Below are 20,429 nucleotides of genomic sequence, written 5' to 3' on the forward strand. Positions count from 1 at the left end.
TTGTCTAACTACATTCTTTTTTTGAGAAGAGATAAGGTATCATTTCATTAGAACAAAAGAACCAAGTACAACCAGTGGCCGTAGAAAGGGAAGTATAAAACAAATTAGACCACTCTTCCATTTGGGGATACAAAAAGATTTTCAATAAAAATGGTCTGACTACATTTCCTCTAATACATAATTTGGTTTTCATGAAAAGAATCTCATATACTCGTATCATATCTCAATATAATTGCTAATCTAAAGAAAAGAAAAAAATTGTCACCAAGGCATTATCATCTTTGTGACTGCTCAAACTTCCTAAGTTTTTCTCTGACGTGTACTCCAATTTGAGTCCTTTCTTGTGTTGTTTCTCTCATACCTCTACTTTGGATCTTCTACCTACTGCTTCCTTTTTTAATAATTATGTTTCTTTTTTTTTTGACCCAAATGTATAGGAGAAAAATGAAGTGATTTTAGATTTCATAGTTATATTTTTAATTTGCAAATGACAGGTTGCAGGGGCTGCTGCTGCTGGTGGTCTTTCTCTTGCTGATGTTGCAGCTGAAGCAAAACGAGCATCCGAGATGGTTGGAACAATGGGCGTTGCATTGTCTGTTTGCACACTTCCTGGACAGGTTACTTCAGATCGTTTGGGTCCAGGAAAGATAGAGCTTGGTCTTGGAATTGTAAGTAAATCACATAACCAACTTGTCTTTAGATTGCATCTTATATCCATTCTGGATTTCTTAGTCAATAGATTCTGTTTGGCATGGTAGCTGGCCATGCATTTGTTTGACATCATCTTTAGATGAAGTGGTGCTTATTTTTGCTGATCTAATGTATTTGTTTCCTGTCTGCTTTTTTTTTTTTTTTTTTTTCTTTTTGTAATTTGGTTGGTTCAAATTCATGTTTCAGCATGGAGAGCCTGGTGCTGCAGTGGCTGATCTTCAACCTGTTGATGTGGTGGTTACTCATGTTCTCAACCAAATTTTGTCCTCGGTGTGTATATTTTTTTTTGATCAATAAAGATAAATTTTATTAAGCATAAAAAATAAGGAATTACAACAAGGTAGTTCTCCACCAGAAGAAACTAGATTTTTTCCCAAAAAAATTGTTGTCTTGTAGTCCCTTGTTTAGCCAATGTGTCTGCCATCCCATTTCCTGTTCTTCTTACCCATCTAAAGGTGACATTCATCCCTCTTGCTTAGGATTCTACTTCATGGACTGTATGGCTGTGAACCCGTGGGATTTGGGTACTATTCCTTGTCCATGAGATAGCCACTTGAGAATCCCCTTCCACTTCCAAGTTAAGAAACCCAAACTGCTTAGCAAATTTTAGACCCTGAAGAAGACTATACGATTCTTCTGTCACTGCATCACCATTGGTAACAGGTCCTGAATAAAGGAAGCACCTTCCCTTCTGAGTCTCAAAAGATCCTTCCCATCCCAGCTATAGCCTGATTGCCTATGTATCTACCATCAAAGTTGAGTTTTATGCAGTTGGCTGCTGGTTGTCTTCATTCCATCATTGTTCTTTCCTTGTTTTGAGCTGACAGTCACTTCCTTCCACTTTCTCAGGATGTCATTTAGAGAGAGATTTAAAGTCCTCCATTCACTTTACCTAGTGAGCAGCCTTTTTGTCCTTGGTGTGTATTGCTAAATAACTGATTCTTATGCTCCTGCATTTCCTGCTGCAATTTGACTGTTATTGTTTAAAGAAAACCTCTGCGAGAAAATTTTAACGTCCTGTTTTTTTCCTCTTTTGACAAATGATGGCTAGCTTGTATATTTTTCTTATGCCCACTTTGGTTTTGTCATGGAGAGTGTTCATGGAAGTGTAGCACCTAGGGATCTTTGATTTCTGTAGGGGATGAAGCATGTCAATAGAGTTTCATGCTCTTTGGCATCACTATCTAGATGATATAGTCCCATTACCTCTGATTAACCCTGACTTTTGGCTTGACAACTTCATCAAGTCCATAGAGTTGCATGGTTTCATTTACTCCTATGCAAACTTTTGATGTTATCACTTCCTAAATCATGTGTCTTTTTTTGGTAGATAAATCATGAGTTTGAGTGGAGAGCTAATTGGTTTTAGTTCTGCATTCCATACCGCTGAGACAGGTTACAGTTTTTTTCTTTATTATTACTAGTGTAAGGGCACATGCATGGTACTATGCACATGCACAAGCACAAGTAAAGGGCAAAGATATAGGTTAACATTATATAATCAAATTTTACTTTTTATGACCTACACCAAAACCAACACCTCTTACTTTTTTGTGTCTCTCAAATGTTCTCTGTTTCTTCTCTGTTCTCCTCCGCTTTCTCTTCTTTACTTCTTTATTTTAATTCTCTAAATATCTAGTTTGATTCTGATTACAAGCAACTCATATAATGAGCAAAGTTAGGATCGTAGGAGTAATTACTTCTCTTGTGGGGTGGGTGGGTTATGGTGGTATAAATAAGTCTAATGAAATAATTTATCTACCATTTTGATATTTATTCTGTTTTACCTTCACTTAGTTTGACATTATGTCATTATTGTATTCCTTTTCCAATCTTCCACTCATTGCAGGAAACTCAGTATGTTCCCATCACACGGGGGTGTAGAGTCGTGCTCATGATTAATGGGTGAGTTCTATGTTTCTTTCACATGGGATAAAAAAACATTCTGATGACTGAGATTCTAAACTGGGTAAATTAAATTTTCTAGCATTTCAGCTGACAAGGTCAGAAAATTGTGATGAGCAATTAAAAGATAAAGAATAGTGTAAGACCAAGAGGAAGTAGAAAACAATATATTGGTGTTATTTCCCTCTCCTGTGGATATTTAGCATTTCCTGATACAAATTATTTTGGATGTATTGCTGACTAAGTTTGGCATAATTAACTCAGGTTGTTTTGCCCTCTTATCTTGTTTTTTATTCTCTGTCCTATAACAAGATGATGATGCATGTAATGGCTTTTTGTCGTACACTTAACTGTAATCCCACTATACAGCTCCTTGGTATACATGGGCATTGTTGTATGTGTGTTCAGATCTTTTAAACATGATAATACCATCACCTTACAATGTAATAGTATTGATGTATTATGGTAAAGTGTGCCAAATTCTTGTGTATTAGTTTGTCCCTTTCCAAAGACCATGGAAAGGTGGGATTTCATTTTCTGATTTCACAATAAAACCCTTGATTTCTGTTGCTAAAAGCATACCATCACCATACATTTTTGAGGAAAAGAAAACACTGTGTTTCATCTTGGATCGTAGTTCACAATGTTGGTAATTGGTGTGAAGAGCCAATCCATTCCTTACAAAAAACTAGTTGGTATTTGAAGTGATCCAAGGAATTATTGTTTAAGCTCATGTGGTTAATTTAAATTATGATTACCACAATGCAGCACTGTTTTGACTTAGTCTCCTGTAGTATTCTGAGAATTGTCCTCATCAAATGCCACCTTTCCAAACCAGCCTCTCTGAGTCTATCTTTAGTTTTAGCATTTCCAAAATCTTTGAAGAGACTGTCATTTAGCCTTTTTCGGGTGAAGGTTGGGTGGCACCCCTATAATGGAGCTGATGATTGCTTCAGGAAAGGCAGTTCCTAAATTGCAGCTGGAACATGGGCTGGCTGTTGACAGAGTGTATACAGGGTCATTCATGACTTCTTTGGATATGGCAGGTTAGTTAATAGCAGTAACCATTTTCACTTTTTAACAGGTTAGATCCTCACAGATGTCTTTCTATGTAGGATTTTCAATGTCTATCATGAAGGCGGATAAAAAAATTTTGCAGCATTTGGATGCCCCAACGAAGGCTCCATATTGGCCTGTTGGTGTTGATGGTAGGAATTCACTAATGGGAAACTCCACCTGGGTTTCCTTATTGCCTATAATTTTCTCCTAGGCAAGATTGTATCAACTAAAGTTCCTGCATATCTATAACATCACAATCATTTCAATTGGGAGACCTTTTCTCAACTGATATTAATAGAATAGAGTAATCAGAGCATTGACTGTAGTTTATTATTGCTGTTGCATTTGTTCCTGTCATCATTGAGTTTATAAGAAGTTGCGCTTATCTGCAGGAGATCGTCCACCTGCTAAAATTCCTGTTCCAATTCCACCTTCTCGTTTAACAAAAAGCGATGAGGTAAATCTAGAAGGAAGATTCATTTTTGAGGGAATAAATACAATTTCTTGTTCTTGAGCAAACTCATTTTTGCTTACGTTCTGTTGCACATCATGGAATATTTTGATGCTCTTGAGAGGTGCTCTTAAAACAAAAATGCAACTTCACCCTAAATATATATTGGGCAAATTTCTTAAAGTACCCCTATGGTTTAGAAATTGAGTTAAAGTACCCCTAAGTTTTACAATTGACTACTCCTTTCTGTTAGCGTCTGTTAATGGAAAGATGGAAAAGACTATTTTACCCATCATTCTTTAAAATTTCAAAATGAAACATTTGAATAAACTTGCCATTAACAGAAATGCAAGCACCAAGCTTACTGCCCCACACCCTTGGTGGTCATTTCTTCAGTTTCTTTTCAGTTTTATGGTGAAAATTAGTGGCCCATGTCTTCGTTTCAAGTGAAAAATTAGTGGTTGATCTCCCACCATTATAGATAGCTACTGAAAACAACCAAATCAGTATAGCCTCTACCCATATATCTACTTGAGAATGAAGGATCAAACCATGGCAGGATTTCTGAAGGGACGCCCTCAACTTCAGTGGGGATCTCAAAGCTGTAAACTTCAGTTTTGGTGTAATTAGCTTTCAGGAGAGTACCAGAGTGGATAGCATCAATGATCTTCCTTGCATATGCCAACTTGATGTGGTTACCCAATCCATAGCTGCAAGGGGTAAAATGGTGAATCAAATCCGAATCCATTCCAATTTCCAAGGGATAATAGGGATAATTGATGGTAATATGACTGAGACTGACTGGCATAGCTTCCACCTAACCAGCCAGTGTTAACTAGCCATCCAGTGGCCCCATGTTTGCTCATCTTAGCCAGCATAGCCACATACTTGGTGGGATGCAACATGATAAATGCTGCTCCAAAGCAGGCTGAGAATGTTGCCTGTGGCTCCTTTATACCATCCTCTGTTCTGGCCACCTGTTTTTAATTTCAAGAAATGGTCATATGATGGATAATTGCAGAAATTTCTGAAAACCTACAACAATTTCATTTGAAGGAAAATAGCTAGAGTGATGTGATGTGATGTATACCAGAGCCATGTAGCCGCTGATAAAATGGTACATGGTCTGGGCCAGGCTCTGATAAGTTACAAGAAAACCTTGGTTTAGATGGATTATGTTGAGGAGAGAAATGGAGATGGCTGATTTCTTCATTTTCTGCATAATTTCTGAGTCCAGAGTTCAAAGATAGAGTTCTATTCAGGATCAGGAGGTGATTATCAATGGAACAAACAAGAAAGTTTGGGGAACCAAGCGTTGTTCCTGGGAAGAAATACCTCCAAATCTCTGTCAGCAATTGAGTTCTTGGGATTGAAAGAGAATTGCATTTACTTCACTCATAACATGAAATCATTTGAGTTCCATCACTTGGGCATCTATCACGTTGAGATTGGGATGGTGGAGAGTTGCTTTCCCTTTGATCCTGACACAGATACGGGTCCACCAATTTGGATTACACCTTCAATCTGAACTGAAGTGATGGATTTTTCTGTTCCGGTTCCTTTCTAATTTTATTATTCACTTAAACAATAAAAGATAAGAAGCTGTTTTTGTCTCATTCTGAGCTGTATTAGAACTTGCTTTCTTTTTTCAGCATTCTCATTAATACATATTGAAAATGGGTAATGGTGATTGTTTGAAAATGTAGAGCATTCATGAAACATGCCAAATTAGACATTGTGGATCGTGGACTGTGGGTGGGTAATATTGGGTTTTAAAAATATATTTTGAAAATTTAATGAATAATGGAGGACAAAATCAACTACAAAAGGGTAATACCGGGTTTTAAAAAAATTCTATGCTTCACGTGGTGTCACATGTGAACAGATTGTGATGAAACATTAATGGACACTAAAAAGCAAAGAAGGATTTGGTCAATTGTCAGAAAACATAGGGGGTACTTTAAGACAATATGTAAACAGTAGGGGTAGAGTTGGTCAATTTCCTAAAACTTAGGGGTACTTTAAGAAATTTGCCCATATATATTATCCTCATCAATTGAGAAATATAGAATGGTTGGTGTGGTGTTAGAGGATTAATGGAAAAGGAAAAAAGCAATGATAGAGTTATCTCCCAGAATTGATGAGTAGTTGGAAGCACTACCTAGAAGAATGGCTTCCATAATTGAGGCTTTCTCAAAATCCTAGTTTTTTGGAAAGAGGAATTTTAGAAGGATGTACTGATCTCATTCACGTATATGTTGTATGGACTTATTTGAGCCCAAAAGGTCAAACCTTGTTGGGTTTACAGGTGTAAATTTTAAATCTTTTATTAGCCCAAGAATGGAGAATTTGAAATTCTCATGGAGAAACAATTTTCTCGTAGGATCAATCTAGGCTTAGATGACCAAATTTGATGTCCAGATTGAATTGGGATCTTACCTAATATGGATACCACAAATTGCAACTCCCAAAGTGGTGGTTCATGCCCAAAACTCAGGTCCGAATCAAGCCTAGGAACTGAAGATGGTGCAGCTCAAAACCAAGAACTTGATCTAGTAACTTGATGTGAATTGATGTACACTCCAATGACCTTTGTGTGTAGTTGTTAATGACTTGAATATATTGTGTTTTTGCTAGAAAAAGTCAGAGAGGAGAGAAAACTCTCCCCTTTCAGCCTTGGTCAAACTAGGGTTTGGAGGTAGTGGAATATGTGATAATCTCTAGCAAGACTCTCTCCTATACTTTATCTTATATGGAGTTGTAAAGTTATAATCTTACTAGGAGTTTCGAAATCTGATTTCTAACCAAGGTTCAAAGTTTCGATACATATCGGGCTGTATTGGCCAATACATATCGTATCAGGGTCTTTCCGATACATCCCTATTGGGGGTGTTTTGGGGTTTAACCCGGTTTAGGGGGTAGACAGGCCATAGTTTTCAAGGTGTCTAGGTGATTACGGGCGACACTAGGGCGCCTAGTTGCCTAGGCGATAAAAATTTTATAATATAAAAAACTGACTTTTGGCTAGTTTCCTAGTTTTATATACCATTCGGCATGTATGTTAATTGAAAAAATAGCAATTTTCTTTATTAAGAACATTAAATTTCCTCTAAAAATGTGGCAAATCATCACATCTAAAAGGTAAAAATCTTTTACATATATTAATTTCATTATTTTCAAAAATAATACTACTATAATAAAACAAGGATAGAGTTTCTGTTTTATTTAATTAGAGAGAGAGAATAGAAAACAAGAACTTTATTATTCTATTCTTTCTTTCCTCTTTTTTTTCTTTTCTTTCTTTCTTTCTTTCTTTCCTTCTTTCTTTTTCTCCTCTCAAAACCCTTTGATCTTTTAAATTCCAATAGCAAAACATTAAAACAGAGAATAATTGATATATATATATATATATATAGCATATAATAAAATGTATTAACACATACATTAATAAGATACAACAATATAAATGATATTATAAAAGGCGCCTGCCTTGTCATTTTTGTCGCCTAGGCAGGCGCCTAGTTGCTAAAAGTCAAGGCGTTTGGGCGAGGTGCCCAGCCAAGGGCACCTAGTCGCCTAGGCAACTATGAGACAAGCCTTAAACCAACCCCTCTAAACCAGGTTTAAAAAAAAAAAACTAAAAAAAGGGGGGAGTAAGCCCCGATGTAGTCTGGTACGCCCCTACCAGCGTATCGGGTTGTATCAATATTTTGAACCTTGTTTCTAACTTGATTATAAGTTCTTTAATTTGGAAATCCTTCTAATCATATTAGAAATAAGAAAGATCCAAGCCCATACTCAATTCGACCCATATAGTTCAATTATCCTATTGTCTAGTCAAAATAGTCATGTGACTAATCACACTAGTCTTTAATGTGAATTGGACCATTTACTCAAGTTATTTAAATCACATGTTTAGCTAGCCCATCAGACCTAAATATTTGTATGGCATGGGACCCACTAAGTTCTCACACTAATGTGTATGCATTTGGTTCATGTAGAGAACCACATGGGCCGAATTAACTAAATACACCTAATGAACCTCTTACCTAATCTAATTGTGCTTAGAATAGGCCCAATACTTCAATACAAGTGGACTTTGGTTTCAGCCACCCAATGAAGCCCAAGGCCAATGAATTAGTATGAGAAATAAGCCCATCAAGTTTCATCCCATAGACTTTTGTTCCTAACCTCTCAGCCCATAATATCTATACACTACTCACAGGGAATGACCTCTTCCTTGATTGTGAAGTGCAGTGTTACATTCTCTACTCAGATGGATCCTGGGATTAAAACCTTTTGCAAACCCTTTTCATAAAATAAACTATTTATAAATATAAATACATTTTGGAAATTGATATAAAACACTTAAATCCACTACCAAAAGTTTTAGGTTTCTACTTTCTATGAGAGAGTGTAAACTAGGGTGTTCTTTTTGTTTGACAAAGTGGCTGATTCTATCACAATGATCACCCACTCAAGTGATATTCCAAACTGCTTCAACATATCCAGGGATTTAACCCTTAGAGGATCTCGCTGGTTGGTATATCAAAAACAACCCAATCCAACACTTAGTGTAGTACCATTATAAGTTTGGGTTAAATGCAACTTTCTAATTTTGCCCATTTGTCTCCAAGGTCTAGGGTATAACTAGAATATGGTCCTTGTTCAATGTTTCAACAAACACCCACTAATTGTACCTCAGGTCTAACCCTAACAGTTGAGACAGGTTGCTCCACCAATTTGGTAGTACAACAGTGTTAGCCTTGGCAGGATAAAGTCCCCAAGCCTATCCAATGGCTGAGAACATTATAAACTAACATAAGTCTCATAAATGTCCAATTTAAGGGGTAATACACAGAAACATACTGAAACACATGCAAATAATAACGATCTGATTTTATTCACTAATAAAAGTCAGAATATATTTGTCTAATTAGAGCTGGGGCATACGTTGTCTAATAGTATATACAAATTAAAGCCTCAGTCTTGTGCCTGATAGGAGGAACAAATTATGGGAAGGATTTTTGCCTAAGGGGGAGTGTCTGGCAACAAATTTCCTATACTTAACAACATTTCCTGCCTAAGGAAGCCTCCTCTTTGGCTTGTTGTGTCTTGTTCAGATTTGGAAGTATTTATCTTGTGGATCAATAGGCATTGCTAACTCAGTTAAGACTGAAATATTGGCCCTTTTACAAATTTACAAGGCTTGAGACTAGTGGAACCAGCTAGGTGTTAGGGATTTGGAGATTGTGGGTGACTCACAAGTCAGAACTCGTGATATCCTGTTTCAAGCAGGGCACATTGGCACTTTGGATCTATAGACATGCTTTCAGGGAAATTGACATTCTATCAAAGAGATTTAATGCTTTGCTCAGTTGGGTGAGAAGAACTGTGAACGGGTTGATAGATGTATTAGCTAAACAGGGTGTCGACAGATATATTTTATTCTAGGCAACAGTGTATTCTGTTGTATCAAAGTTGCTCCAGCAGCTGCACTTGTCTTTTAATTATTTAACAAATTCTGATAAAAAAAAGTATTTATCTTGTGATGAACGTTATTGTGTAGAATCTATGATAACTCGAGTACCAGTTTTGGAGATGTGAATGCTTACTATTTGTTTTGTGTTGTTATTGCCACTTTCCTTTTTCTTCCCATCTTTATCCATTTCTAGTTTTGCTGATATCTCATTGAATGTGACCGTCGTACTTGCTGTTGAATAGGTGTTAAGTCGACCACAAGAGCTGAATCGGCAAGGCTTTATTCTTGAAGCTGCTATTGAAGCAGCTGCAAATGCGGTTATCAGTCTTAGGGATAATTTGAATGGATGGGATAGCAAAGTAGGTGATGGTGATTGTGGTTCAACTGTGAGTTCTCTTCACAAGGCATAAGGTTATGGTTCATGTTACCTTGTTATAATTATGTGACACATGGTATCTGAATGTACATATTTTACAGATGTTTAGAGGTGCAACAGCCATCCTTGAGGACATGAAGAAGTAGTAAGTTTCATTTTCATATTTTTTGATCAGTATAAGTTCCATTTTCATATTATTCACATTGTTTAGACCTATTAAGGTAGTTAACAGAGATTGCACCACTATGGCAATAGGCCCTACTATTTCATAAAAGAATTTTACGAAAACAAGAAAACCATATAGAGATAATGCTAAAAGACTTGATATTACAAAATGTTCTGTTAGTTCAGTTGGTTACAGTGTCATATTTTAAAATGAACTTGTGGGTTCAAGTCCTGCTTAGGCTGCTGCCACATATGGTAACATTTTCAAGAGATTAAATTAAAAGGTAAGAACCCACATAAAAATTGAACCCATAAATCCCAAATTATATGCATAAATTCAAATTTACAGGCATCATTGACTCACAAGTTAATGAAATATAAATGGTTCTTTATTCAAATATATTTTTTGATCGGATGATATTCAAGTTTATTCAAAGTACCAAAAAGATGAATTGACAATATAAATGCATTGTAGATGAAAATATTAGATTTATACCCATAAGTTTGGTGAACAGCTTCTATAAAATAATAGCCAAGGTTTTGTTTGTAAGAATTAGGAAAGTCCTCCCAATCAAGGGGCTTTTGTGCAAAATAGACAAATTATTGATCAAATTCTGATTGTAGATGAATGTGTTGAAGAAATGAAAAGGTCAGGAAAAAAAGGTGTACTATGCAAATTAAACCTTTTTTTGTGAGTAGCAAATTCCCATTTCAACAGGAGGGGGAGAGAGAGAGAGAGAGACCGCAATTGCAGACTCACTGCCCACACACATGTTCCTGATTGTGTCTTCAAATTCTATCTCTCACTGAGAAACCAATAAATCATAAGATGTTGATAGGGTAGAGGAAGATAGGGGGCGGAGGTGGGTTTCTAGAAGAGGAGGAAAGGGGGAGAAGAATATGGGAATTGATTGAAAGTTTACTTGAGGACCTTAAGAGAAATGAATTAGAGAAGGAAGGCCGAAGGCTATTATGAGGAGAGGTTGATTGGGACCAATCCTGATATGCCTATAACAAACATCGGGAAAGGCCCCAATGATTTAGATGTGAATGATTTGTTGGTAGAGTTTGTGGAAAAGCTTGGCTGCAAATTGCAAAATTCAAATGATTTGAAAGTTTTCTTGAGAAAAAAATGAGGAAGGCAAGGTCAAGAAAAGGAAGTTAAGTGAAGTGGGAAGGTTGAAAAAGGATATGGATGGGGATAAGGAATTTAGTGGGATAAAGGGGTGAGTTAGAGGAAACAATCAAGAAGAGTAGAAAGGAAGGGTCAAGAAAGAATAAGAAGACATGAAGATTGTGAGTTGGAATGTTAAAGGATTAGGGAGGGCAAGAAAGAGATCCATTATCAAAGAGGTGTTTAGGAAAGAGAAGCCAAATATAGCCTTAATTCAAGAATCCAAGTTAGCCGAATTTGATAGGCGGTGGGCTAGGAGCGTCTAGAATGCTAGGGGTCTCAATTGGGAAATTGTTCCATCTCAGGGTGCTTTAGGCTGTTTGGTAACAATTTAGAATATTAAGCCTTTAATTGGTCTTGAAGAACTTGTGGGCAAATAAACAATTTCAATTAAATTTAAACAAGTATTAGATGGATTTGAGTGGGTAATGACTAATGTCTATGGTCCCAATGGATATAGGGAATGGAATGGATTTTGGGAAGAGTTGGAAGATATCAGAGGCCTCTAGGACAAGCCTTGGTGCTTGAGGGGTGATTTCAATGCCATAAGATTTATAGATGAAACCAACAACCCTATGCAAAGAATCAATTCGATTATGTGGAGATTTAATCAATTCATTGATGTTTTCGAGCTCAAGGAATTGCCTCTCTCTTACAACAACTTGGTCTAATATGCAAGCTAATCCAATTTGTTCCAAATTAGACAATTTCTTATTCACAGTGGATTGGGAGGAACATTGGGGAAGAATCTAGAGCCCTTCCAAGTGTTACTTTAGATCATTGGCCAATTTCTATATCTAAGAGTAGTCTGGGTGGTAGAGGTCCAACTCTCTTTAGATTTGAGAATATGTGGATATTTTCTTATGGTTTTATTGAAAAGGTCAAGGATTGGTTGCAAGATATAATCAATAAATTGAGGATTTGGATTTAAAAGAGGGCTCAGGTTCTCTTGAGGAAAGGGATAAAGAAGAGAGATGGGCTATGAGAAAACAGTTGGAGGATCTATTGCTTAAAGAGGAGATAAGTTGGAGATAGAAATCAAGGAATAATTAGATTAATGAGGGTGATAAAAACACTAAAATTTTTCATGCTATGGCAAATGGGAGGAGAAGGAAAAAATTTGTTTCAAAAATAGTGGTGGATGGTGTTACTCTCTCCCAACAAAATGTGATTGGTCTTCTATTGATGGGTTAGAATGGTCTAGTTTTAGGAAGCCTTTGGGTAATAGAATTTGAATTGATGGGTTAGAATGGCCTAGTTTGTCTAAAGAGGCTAAGTCTTGGTTAGAAAGAAGTTTTGACTTTTGATCTAAAAGAGATCAAGGAAGTAGTTTTCTCCACGGATAGATCCAAAGCTCCCTATTCAGATGGTTTTACTATGGCCTTTTACTAAGATTGTTGGGAGATATTGAACGATGATATTCAGAAGGCTTTCACTGAATTTTTTGAGAGGGGAGTGATTAAGCTAGGGCTCAACTCAACTTTATTGCTTTAATTCCAAAAAAAGTTGATGCCTTACACCCAAAAGAGTTTAGACTGATTTTTTTGATTAACAACCTTTAAGTCATTGCTAAGGTGCTCTCTTAGAGAATTAGGACTGTCCTTTCCATAATTTCACGTTCTCAAGGGGAATTTGATTATGATAGGCAAATCATTGATCATATATTAATTGTAAATGAAAGTGTCGAGGAGTTGAAAAGGACAAGAAGAAAAGGCTTTATTTGTAAGATGGATTTGGAAAAGGCCTATGATCTGGTTGATTGGTGTTTTTTGATGGAGGTGTAGAAAAGATTTTGGTTTGGAAAAAGATGGTGTAAATGGATTATGGGATGTGTCAGGACTTGTCACTACTCAATCTTTGTGAATGGAGCTATGGTGAATCATTTCCTAGCTCTTAGAGGCCTAATACAAGAGGACCCCCTCTCCCCTTTCTATTCACTCTAATTGCATATGTTGTCAGAAGATTAATCTCTAGGGCTGATTGTAGAAATTTGATAAGAAGATCAGGTGCCAATCACTCACCTACTATTTGCTGATGATTCAATTTTATTCCATGGAGGTAATCTAAGGTGGGTGAGAAATCTTAAGTTGATTATTCAAACTTTTGAGCAAACATCCAACTTGAAAATCAAACTGGATAAAATTTGCTTTGTGGGGTTGAATATGGAAGAGAGGGAGATCTTTGAGAGTGTATAGATTTTGGGTTGTGTGGTCTCCCAATAACCTATGTCTTACTTAGGGCTTACTTTGGGGGATAATTTGAGAGGTGATTTTTGGAACCCTTTGATTGAAAGATTCATAAAAAGATTGACCTCTTGGAAGAGCAATTACTTGTCTTTGGGGGGGGGGGGGCGGGGAGGATCACCTTGATTAGGTCGGCATTAGCTAATTTTCCTATTTATTTTTTGTTAGTATTTAGGATTTCAGAAGGGGTTAGTAGAAGGATAGAAAAGATGATAAGAGACTTTCTTTGGGAGCCAGGGGAGAAGAAGGACCATAGAGTCGGTTGGGAAGTGGTTTGTAGAAGTAAGAAGTTTGGTGGTTTAGGTCTTGGAGTATTTAGGAAAGGAACGCTGCCTCGTTGGAGAAATGGTTGTGGAGGTTTCCAATTGACAAAGATAAATTGTAGGCTAGGGTGATTATTAGCATTCATGGGTTTGTGGTTGATGGCTAGGATTTTGATCTTTTGACTAGGGCTACAAGAGCTTCTCTTTGGAAATCCATTCATGCCATCCTCCCCTTGTTCCTGCCATTAATCAAGTATAATCCTTCCTCTGCAAATCTTGTCAAGTTTTGGGAGCATGTCTAGTTGGGCAATTCTCCCCTTAAGGCTCAATTCCCCTCTTTATGCTATTCTAACCATAAGGATGAGCCTATTTCATTGTTCTTGGTTCCCTCCAATTCAAGGGTTGGTTTTCATTGGGACTTGGGCTTTAGAAGAGGCCTTCATGAGTCTAAAATAAGTAGTGTGTCGATTTAGCTCTAAATTCTTGAAGGGGTATTCTTGGATCCTTAAAAAAGGGATAGTCAGATTTGGACCTTATCTACCTTTTGTTCCTGTACTTGTGCTTCTTTCTTTTCATTTTTAATACAATCGAATGATATCCTTGGAGTGTCTTTCCCTATTAAGGAGATGTGGAATAATCCTATACCGCCTAGAGTGGGAGCGTTTTACTGGGAAGTGCTTCTGGAAAGAATTAATACTTGTCACTTATCCTTGGTGCTTTCTCTATAAGGCCAATGGTGAGACTTGCTATCACTTTTTAATCTCATGCCCCTTTGCTTCGGCAATTTGGGAATGGTTTTTTTCTTTATTTAGGTGTAGGTGGAACCCTCTGCCAAATGTTCAAAGCTTGTTCGCTTCTGCTTTTGTTAGCTGGCCAAAGAAGAGGGGTCTTGGAGGTGTACCCTTATGGCTATTTGTTGGACTATATTTCAAAAGAAAGGAATCAAAGAGCCTAGAGTGGGAGCGTTTTACTGGGAAGTGCTTCTGGAAAGAATTAATACTTGTCACTTATCCTTGGTGCTTTCTCTATAAGGCCAATGGTGAGACTTGCTATCACTTATTAATCTCATGCCCCTTTGCTTCGGCAATTTGGGAATGGTTTTTCTCTTTATTTAGGTGTAGGTGGAACCCTCTGCCAAATGTTCAAAGCTTGTTTGCTTCTGCTTTTGTTAGCTGGCCAAAGAAGAGGGGTCTTGGAGGTGTACTCTTATGGCTATTTGTTGGACTATTTCAGAAGAAAGGAATCAAGAACCTTTTTTTAGATAGATAGTAGGAATGCTTAATTGAAGTCATTGCTATTTGAGTGATCCATTGGGTGAGTAGTGAGATCCCTAAAGCTTTTTGAGAACACTCTTGCAGGTGACTTTTTTAGAAATTGGAAGGATATAGCTAATTCTGCTCCATTCAAGGATCTTGGTCCCCTCCTTCTAGAGGTTTTATCAAGTTGGATTTTGACGGCAATAGTGAAGGAAATCTGGGTCCTTCAGGCATTTGCAATGTTTTCAGGAATGATGAAGGGAAAGTTATTGCTCTCTACTCAGGTTCAATTAGGGTGGGTGACTTGTTAGGGGCTGAAATATTGGCTGTCTTGGAGGGAATCCAAAAAACTAAGAAGCTGAATATCATTAAGCTGTCAATTGAAGGGGATCCAAAACTAGTTATAAGGCTTCAAAAGGAAGAGGAGATTGGATGCTGGAACTATTTTTATGAGAAAAGAAGAATTTGTGGCTTTTACAAGGAATGGAAGTGAGTTTTCAATGGGTGAAAAGAGTTGCTAACTCTTTTGCTGATACTTTGGCTAAACAAGGGGTGGGAAGAAATTGGCTGCTTTGGGCTTTGTTGTAATCCGTATCCAGTTTGGGAGAGCTAAGAGAGTTTAGCTTTCCCCTTCTTCATCTATGTACCTCTTTTTGTTTTATTGATCTTAATGATCTGATTTTGTTATTTATTAAAAAAGGCCTATGATTTGGTGGACTGGACTTTATGGTATAAATGGATTTGGGATTGTTTCAATACTTGTGGTACTTGGTGTTAGTGAATGGCACAGTGGTGGACTTTTTTCCTGCTAGGCATGGGATTAGTCTGGTGGACCCTCTCTCACCCTTTTTGCTTACACTTGGATGCTCTTAGTAGACTTAGCTTAAGGATTGACTTAAGACAATTGGTTAAAGGCTAGAGAATAGGGGAAAACAAGGTGCCACTCACTCATTTACAGTTTGCATATTACACATTTTTTTTTGTAAAGGAGATGATTTGGATTTTGGAATGGGTAGAAATTTGAAGTTAACGGTGCAACTCATGAGAGAATGTCAAACTTGAAGATTAATTTTGATAAGAGTTGTGTGGTAGCGATAATTTGGATGATAGGGAACTTGAGGCTTGTGGAAATATACTAGGCTATGACATTTCATCTTGGCCCCTGACATACTTAGGCCTACTCCCATGAGCCAACCCAAAAGAAGCTAGTTTTTGGAGTTTGGTAATAGAAAGAATTTCGAAGAGAGGTATGTTCTACTCCTATGAGGTAGAATCACTCTAATTTGGTCGACCTTAGCTAATCTGCTAGTGTATTACTTTTTACTTTTTTAGTTTTTAAGGTCCCGGTGAGTGTGTGCAAAAATATTGAATAGTTGATGAGTGACTTTTTGTGGGAGCTGGGGTAAGAGAAAAGGGATCATAGAGTTAGTTGGGAAGTGGTCAAAGCAGCAAGGATGTTGGTGGTTTAGGTTTAGGTGATTTACAAAGAAGAAACCTAGGTTTGTTAGGGAAGCGGCTTTGGAGATTGCCTTAAGAAAGAGGTAAGTTATGGACATGGGTGGTTTTGAGTATACATGAGCTCTCAGCCAATGGCTGGGACGTTGGAGCACTGAATTGGGCAACTTAGCTTCGCCTTGGAAGGCCACCAGTGGTATATTACCTTTTTTCCTTCCTTTGGTATAGTATGATCTTTGTAGTGGAGACCATATTAAATTTTGAAACATGCATGGCTGGGCCCTTCCCCGTTAAAGATGGGCTTGCCTGTTGGAAGAGTTTGTGTCTAGTGAGGCTTCCCTAGAATGCAAGGTGGTCTTGCCTATGGCTGAAGGAGAAAATTTGAGCAACCTTGCTTCGAGACAAAGGGTGGATCGTAACTCTAAGGGTCCCAGGTGCAACATGCAGTAGAGCAAAGAAGCACAGGACCTTGGTCCATGAGGTGTCCAATTCTCGCTCTTGTAGGATTCTGACCAGCTTGAGCTTGTTAAGGGTGGGGCTTGTGAAAGTTTTGAATAGGGAATTTTCTTTCCTTTTGTGATTCCTTTCTCTGTTAATGGATTTCTTGATCCTTTATAAGTTAATGCTAGTATTGATGTCAGTGTGTCCTCCTCTATGCTTGTAGAACCAGCCTCATTTCAAAAGCCTGCAGTTGCTGAAATTTCTTGTGCCACAAAGCTTGAAGGTGTTCTGTTATTAAGGAGAGGGGAAGATAGGGGAGGAAGAGAGGATCCTAGTACTAGGAACAAAGAGCCTAATATTTTCGGAGTGACAAGGAAAAGAGAGGGAGATGGTTGAGACAGGAAGCCAAGCAAGAGTTTTCTTACTCTAGAAGTGAGGAGGGTGAATTAGAAGTCAAAGAAAGCCTAGGGGGACTTAAGGACTTACCTAAAAAGCCACTCTTGAGAAACCTTTAGGAGTAAAGGTGTACCAAAGAAAGGAAAAAGGCAAGGATAAAGGCGGGAAAAGGAATAAAAGTGAAGTGGAAAAGTTAATGAGATAGGCTATGATGGGGAAGAGATCAAGGGGAGGGGTGAAGATTAGTGCTAGTGTGAAGATTTTAAGTTGGAATGTGAGAGGTTTAGGGAGTGTGAAGAAGTGAAGACTGATAAGAGAAACCCTTAGAAAGGAGAAGTCAGATGTGGTGCTACTACAAGAAACAAAACTCCAAGAGATTGATAGGAGATGGATTAGGAGCATTTGAGGTGTAAGCGGTTTAAGTTGGATCTTTGCTCCATCTTGGGGAGCCTTTGGAGGTGTTCTCACTATTTGGAAGAATGAGGATTTGGAGGGTCTAGAGGAGTTAATAGAGAAATTTTCAGTCCCAACTAAATTTATAAATTTAACCAATTGTGAAGAATGGGCATTGAAAAATGTTTATGGTCCAAATTCTTATAGATATAGGGTTTAATTCTGGGAAGAGTTGAGTGCAATTAGGGGCTTGTGGGAGGGACCCTAGTGTTTGGGTGGTGATCTCAATGTAATACAATTTATGACAGAGACAAACAAACAAGCCAAAGAATCACTAGAAGCATAAGTTTAATGAGTTTGTGGATTCTTTTGAACTAAAGGAGCTCCCACAGTTACATGCTAACTTTACTTGGTCGATTTTCAAGATTCCTTGATTTGCTCTAAATTGGGCAGGTTTCTCTTTTCAGTGGATTGGGAAGTTATGTGAGAGGATTTAACATCTCGAGCTTTGACTAGAGTTACCCCAGATCACTACCCTATTTGCCCAACATAAGGAACTTTGATTGGTGGTCCATCTTTATTTAGGTTTGAAAACATGTGGTTGGAAAATCCCACCTTTGTGAAAAAGGTCAAAGATTGGTGGTGAAAATTAGGTGGGCGAGACTTAAAGAAAGGGGTTACTTGCCTGAGGAGACTAAAGGAGAAAATGAGAGCTTGGAATAAGGATCTCTTTGGTAAAGTGGAGGAGCTTAAAGAAAGAATCATTTCAAGTATTATGGAGTTGGACAAGAAATAAGCTCTTAGAAACATTAGTAGAGAGGATAAAAAGGAAAGGTGGAGGCTAAAGTGTGGGTTGGAAGAATTACTTCATGGAGACAAAAATCTAGATGTAAATGGCTCTTGGAAGGGGATGGCAATACAAAATTCTACCATTCTTTAACCAATAGTAGAATGATGAAGAACCTAATTGCTAGGCTAGGAGTGGAAGGCCATAAGGTAACTAGGGAAGAGGAAATAGTAAGATTTTTGTAGATCACTTCAAGGGCGTCTTCTTGAGCCTAGGCGAGAGAAGCCCTATCTTCCTAGACTTTTAGTGGGATAGACTGCCTGAAGCCTTGGCAACAACTTTGGAGAGTCTCTTTACCCTTAAAAAAGTTAGAGAGGTTGTCTTCTCGATGGAAAGTTGTAAAGCCCCAGGGTCGGATGGATTTTCCTTGGCCTTCTATCAACAGTATTCAGATTTTATCGAAGGAGATTTGCTAGAAGTCTTTAATGAATTCTATTTCGAAGGGTAATATCTCAAGGAATAAACTCAACCATCGTTTCCCTAATCCCCAAGGAGGCAAAAGTACCCAAGGATTTTAGAGCAATAAGCCTAGTGGGAAGCCTCTATAAAATCATAGCTTAAGTTTTGGTTGGGAGGTTAAAGAAGATTTTACCACTGGTAATCTCACAACATCAATGTGCCTTTGTGGAAGGGAGATAAATTATTGATCAAATTTTGGTGGCAAATGAATGTGTAGCAGAGAAGAGAAGTGCAAATTGGATTTAGAAAAGGCATATGACTTTGTGGATTGGTCTTTTCTTCTATAAATAATAGAGAAAATTGGCTGAGGGGTAGGTCGAGGATGTGAATTAAGGGTTGTTTAAGCTCAAGGCATTATTCTATATTGGTTAATGGTGTAGCTAGAGATTTCTTTCCAGCAAGAAGAGGTTGGAGATAAGGGAATCCTCTATCTCCCTTCCTTTTCACATAATTGTTGATGTTCTAAGTAGGTTGGTCTTGAAGGTTGACTAGAGTAATCTGCTTAAGAGGATGAAGGAGAGTAAGAATTGAGTTGGCAGTCGCACATTTGCAGTTTGCAAATGACATCATTTTATTCTGTGAGTGAGGGCAATCAAGAAAATATAAGAAATCTAAGAGCATATCAGTTCCTTTGAATTTTCCTCTAACTTGAAGATAAATTGGGGAAAGAGTTGTATAGCTGGGATCAATCTGGAAGAAGAAAACATGAGAGTGCTAGCTGAGATTCTAGCTTTCTAGGATGTGAGGTTAAACACTGTCCATTAGAGTACTTAGGTCTACCATTGGGAGGGAACCCAAGATTGGAGATTTTTTCGAAACCAGTGGTGAAGAGGTTCACAAAGAAGTTGGCCTTGTGGAAGAGGAACTACTTGTCCCTAATGGGAGAATAATCCTGATTAGAGCTACTTTAGCCAACCTACCAATCTATTTCCTTTACACCTTCAGAATTCCAACTAAGATAGTAGGCCAGCTAGAGAAATTTATAAGGGATTTCCTTTGGGAGCCTAGGCATGTAAAAAGGAACCACCTACTAAAATGGGAACAAGTTAGCAAAACAAAGGAGAAGGGAGGTCTAGGAATAGGGAACCTGATCCATAGGAACAAGTTAGGAAAGTGGCTGATGTGGGCGCCGGCAGCAGCAGCAGTAATTTAGTGTTCTCAGCAGCAGCAATTTAGTGTTCTCCTCCTATCTTATCTATTCAGTATTCTTACCTTATCTGCTTTCAGTAGCAGGGATTAGTAGGAGTCTTATCTATTCAGTGTTCTTATCTTATCAGTTCAGTAGTATGGATTAGTAGGGAGTCTTATCTTATCTTATCAGTTCAGTAGGATAGATTAAGGGAGTCTTATCTT

General features: G+C 37.7%; 1 protein-coding gene across 6 annotated transcripts in view; it reads left to right on the top strand.

The window, feature by feature from the left end:
• LOC104607247 (putative 3,4-dihydroxy-2-butanone kinase) overlaps positions 1–20,429 on the top strand; it is a 51,056-nt gene that overhangs the window by 18,444 nt on the left and 12,183 nt on the right. For 4 of the 6 annotated variants that reach the window (XM_010272827.3, XM_010272828.3, XM_010272829.2 and 1 more), the window contains exons 8-15: positions 495–668; positions 898–981; positions 2,561–2,616; positions 3,532–3,662; positions 3,732–3,824; positions 4,068–4,132; positions 9,851–9,994; positions 10,086–10,129. In XM_010272827.3, the coding sequence (XP_010271129.1) occupies positions 495–668; positions 898–981; positions 2,561–2,616; positions 3,532–3,662; positions 3,732–3,824; positions 4,068–4,132; positions 9,851–9,994; positions 10,086–10,129 (791 nt within the window). The remainder of the gene's footprint in view (positions 1–494; positions 669–897; positions 982–2,560; positions 2,617–3,531; positions 3,663–3,731; positions 3,825–4,067; positions 4,133–9,850; positions 9,995–10,085; positions 10,130–20,429) is intronic. The other 2 variants (XM_088904446.1, XM_088904447.1) reach the window with 1 other exon arrangement.

The sequence above is a fragment of the Nelumbo nucifera genome, chromosome 4 (genome assembly GCF_055504915.1).
Source record: "Nelumbo nucifera cultivar China Antique chromosome 4, China Antique-T2T, whole genome shotgun sequence".
NCBI classification, from domain to species: domain Eukaryota; kingdom Viridiplantae; phylum Streptophyta; class Magnoliopsida; order Proteales; family Nelumbonaceae; genus Nelumbo; species Nelumbo nucifera.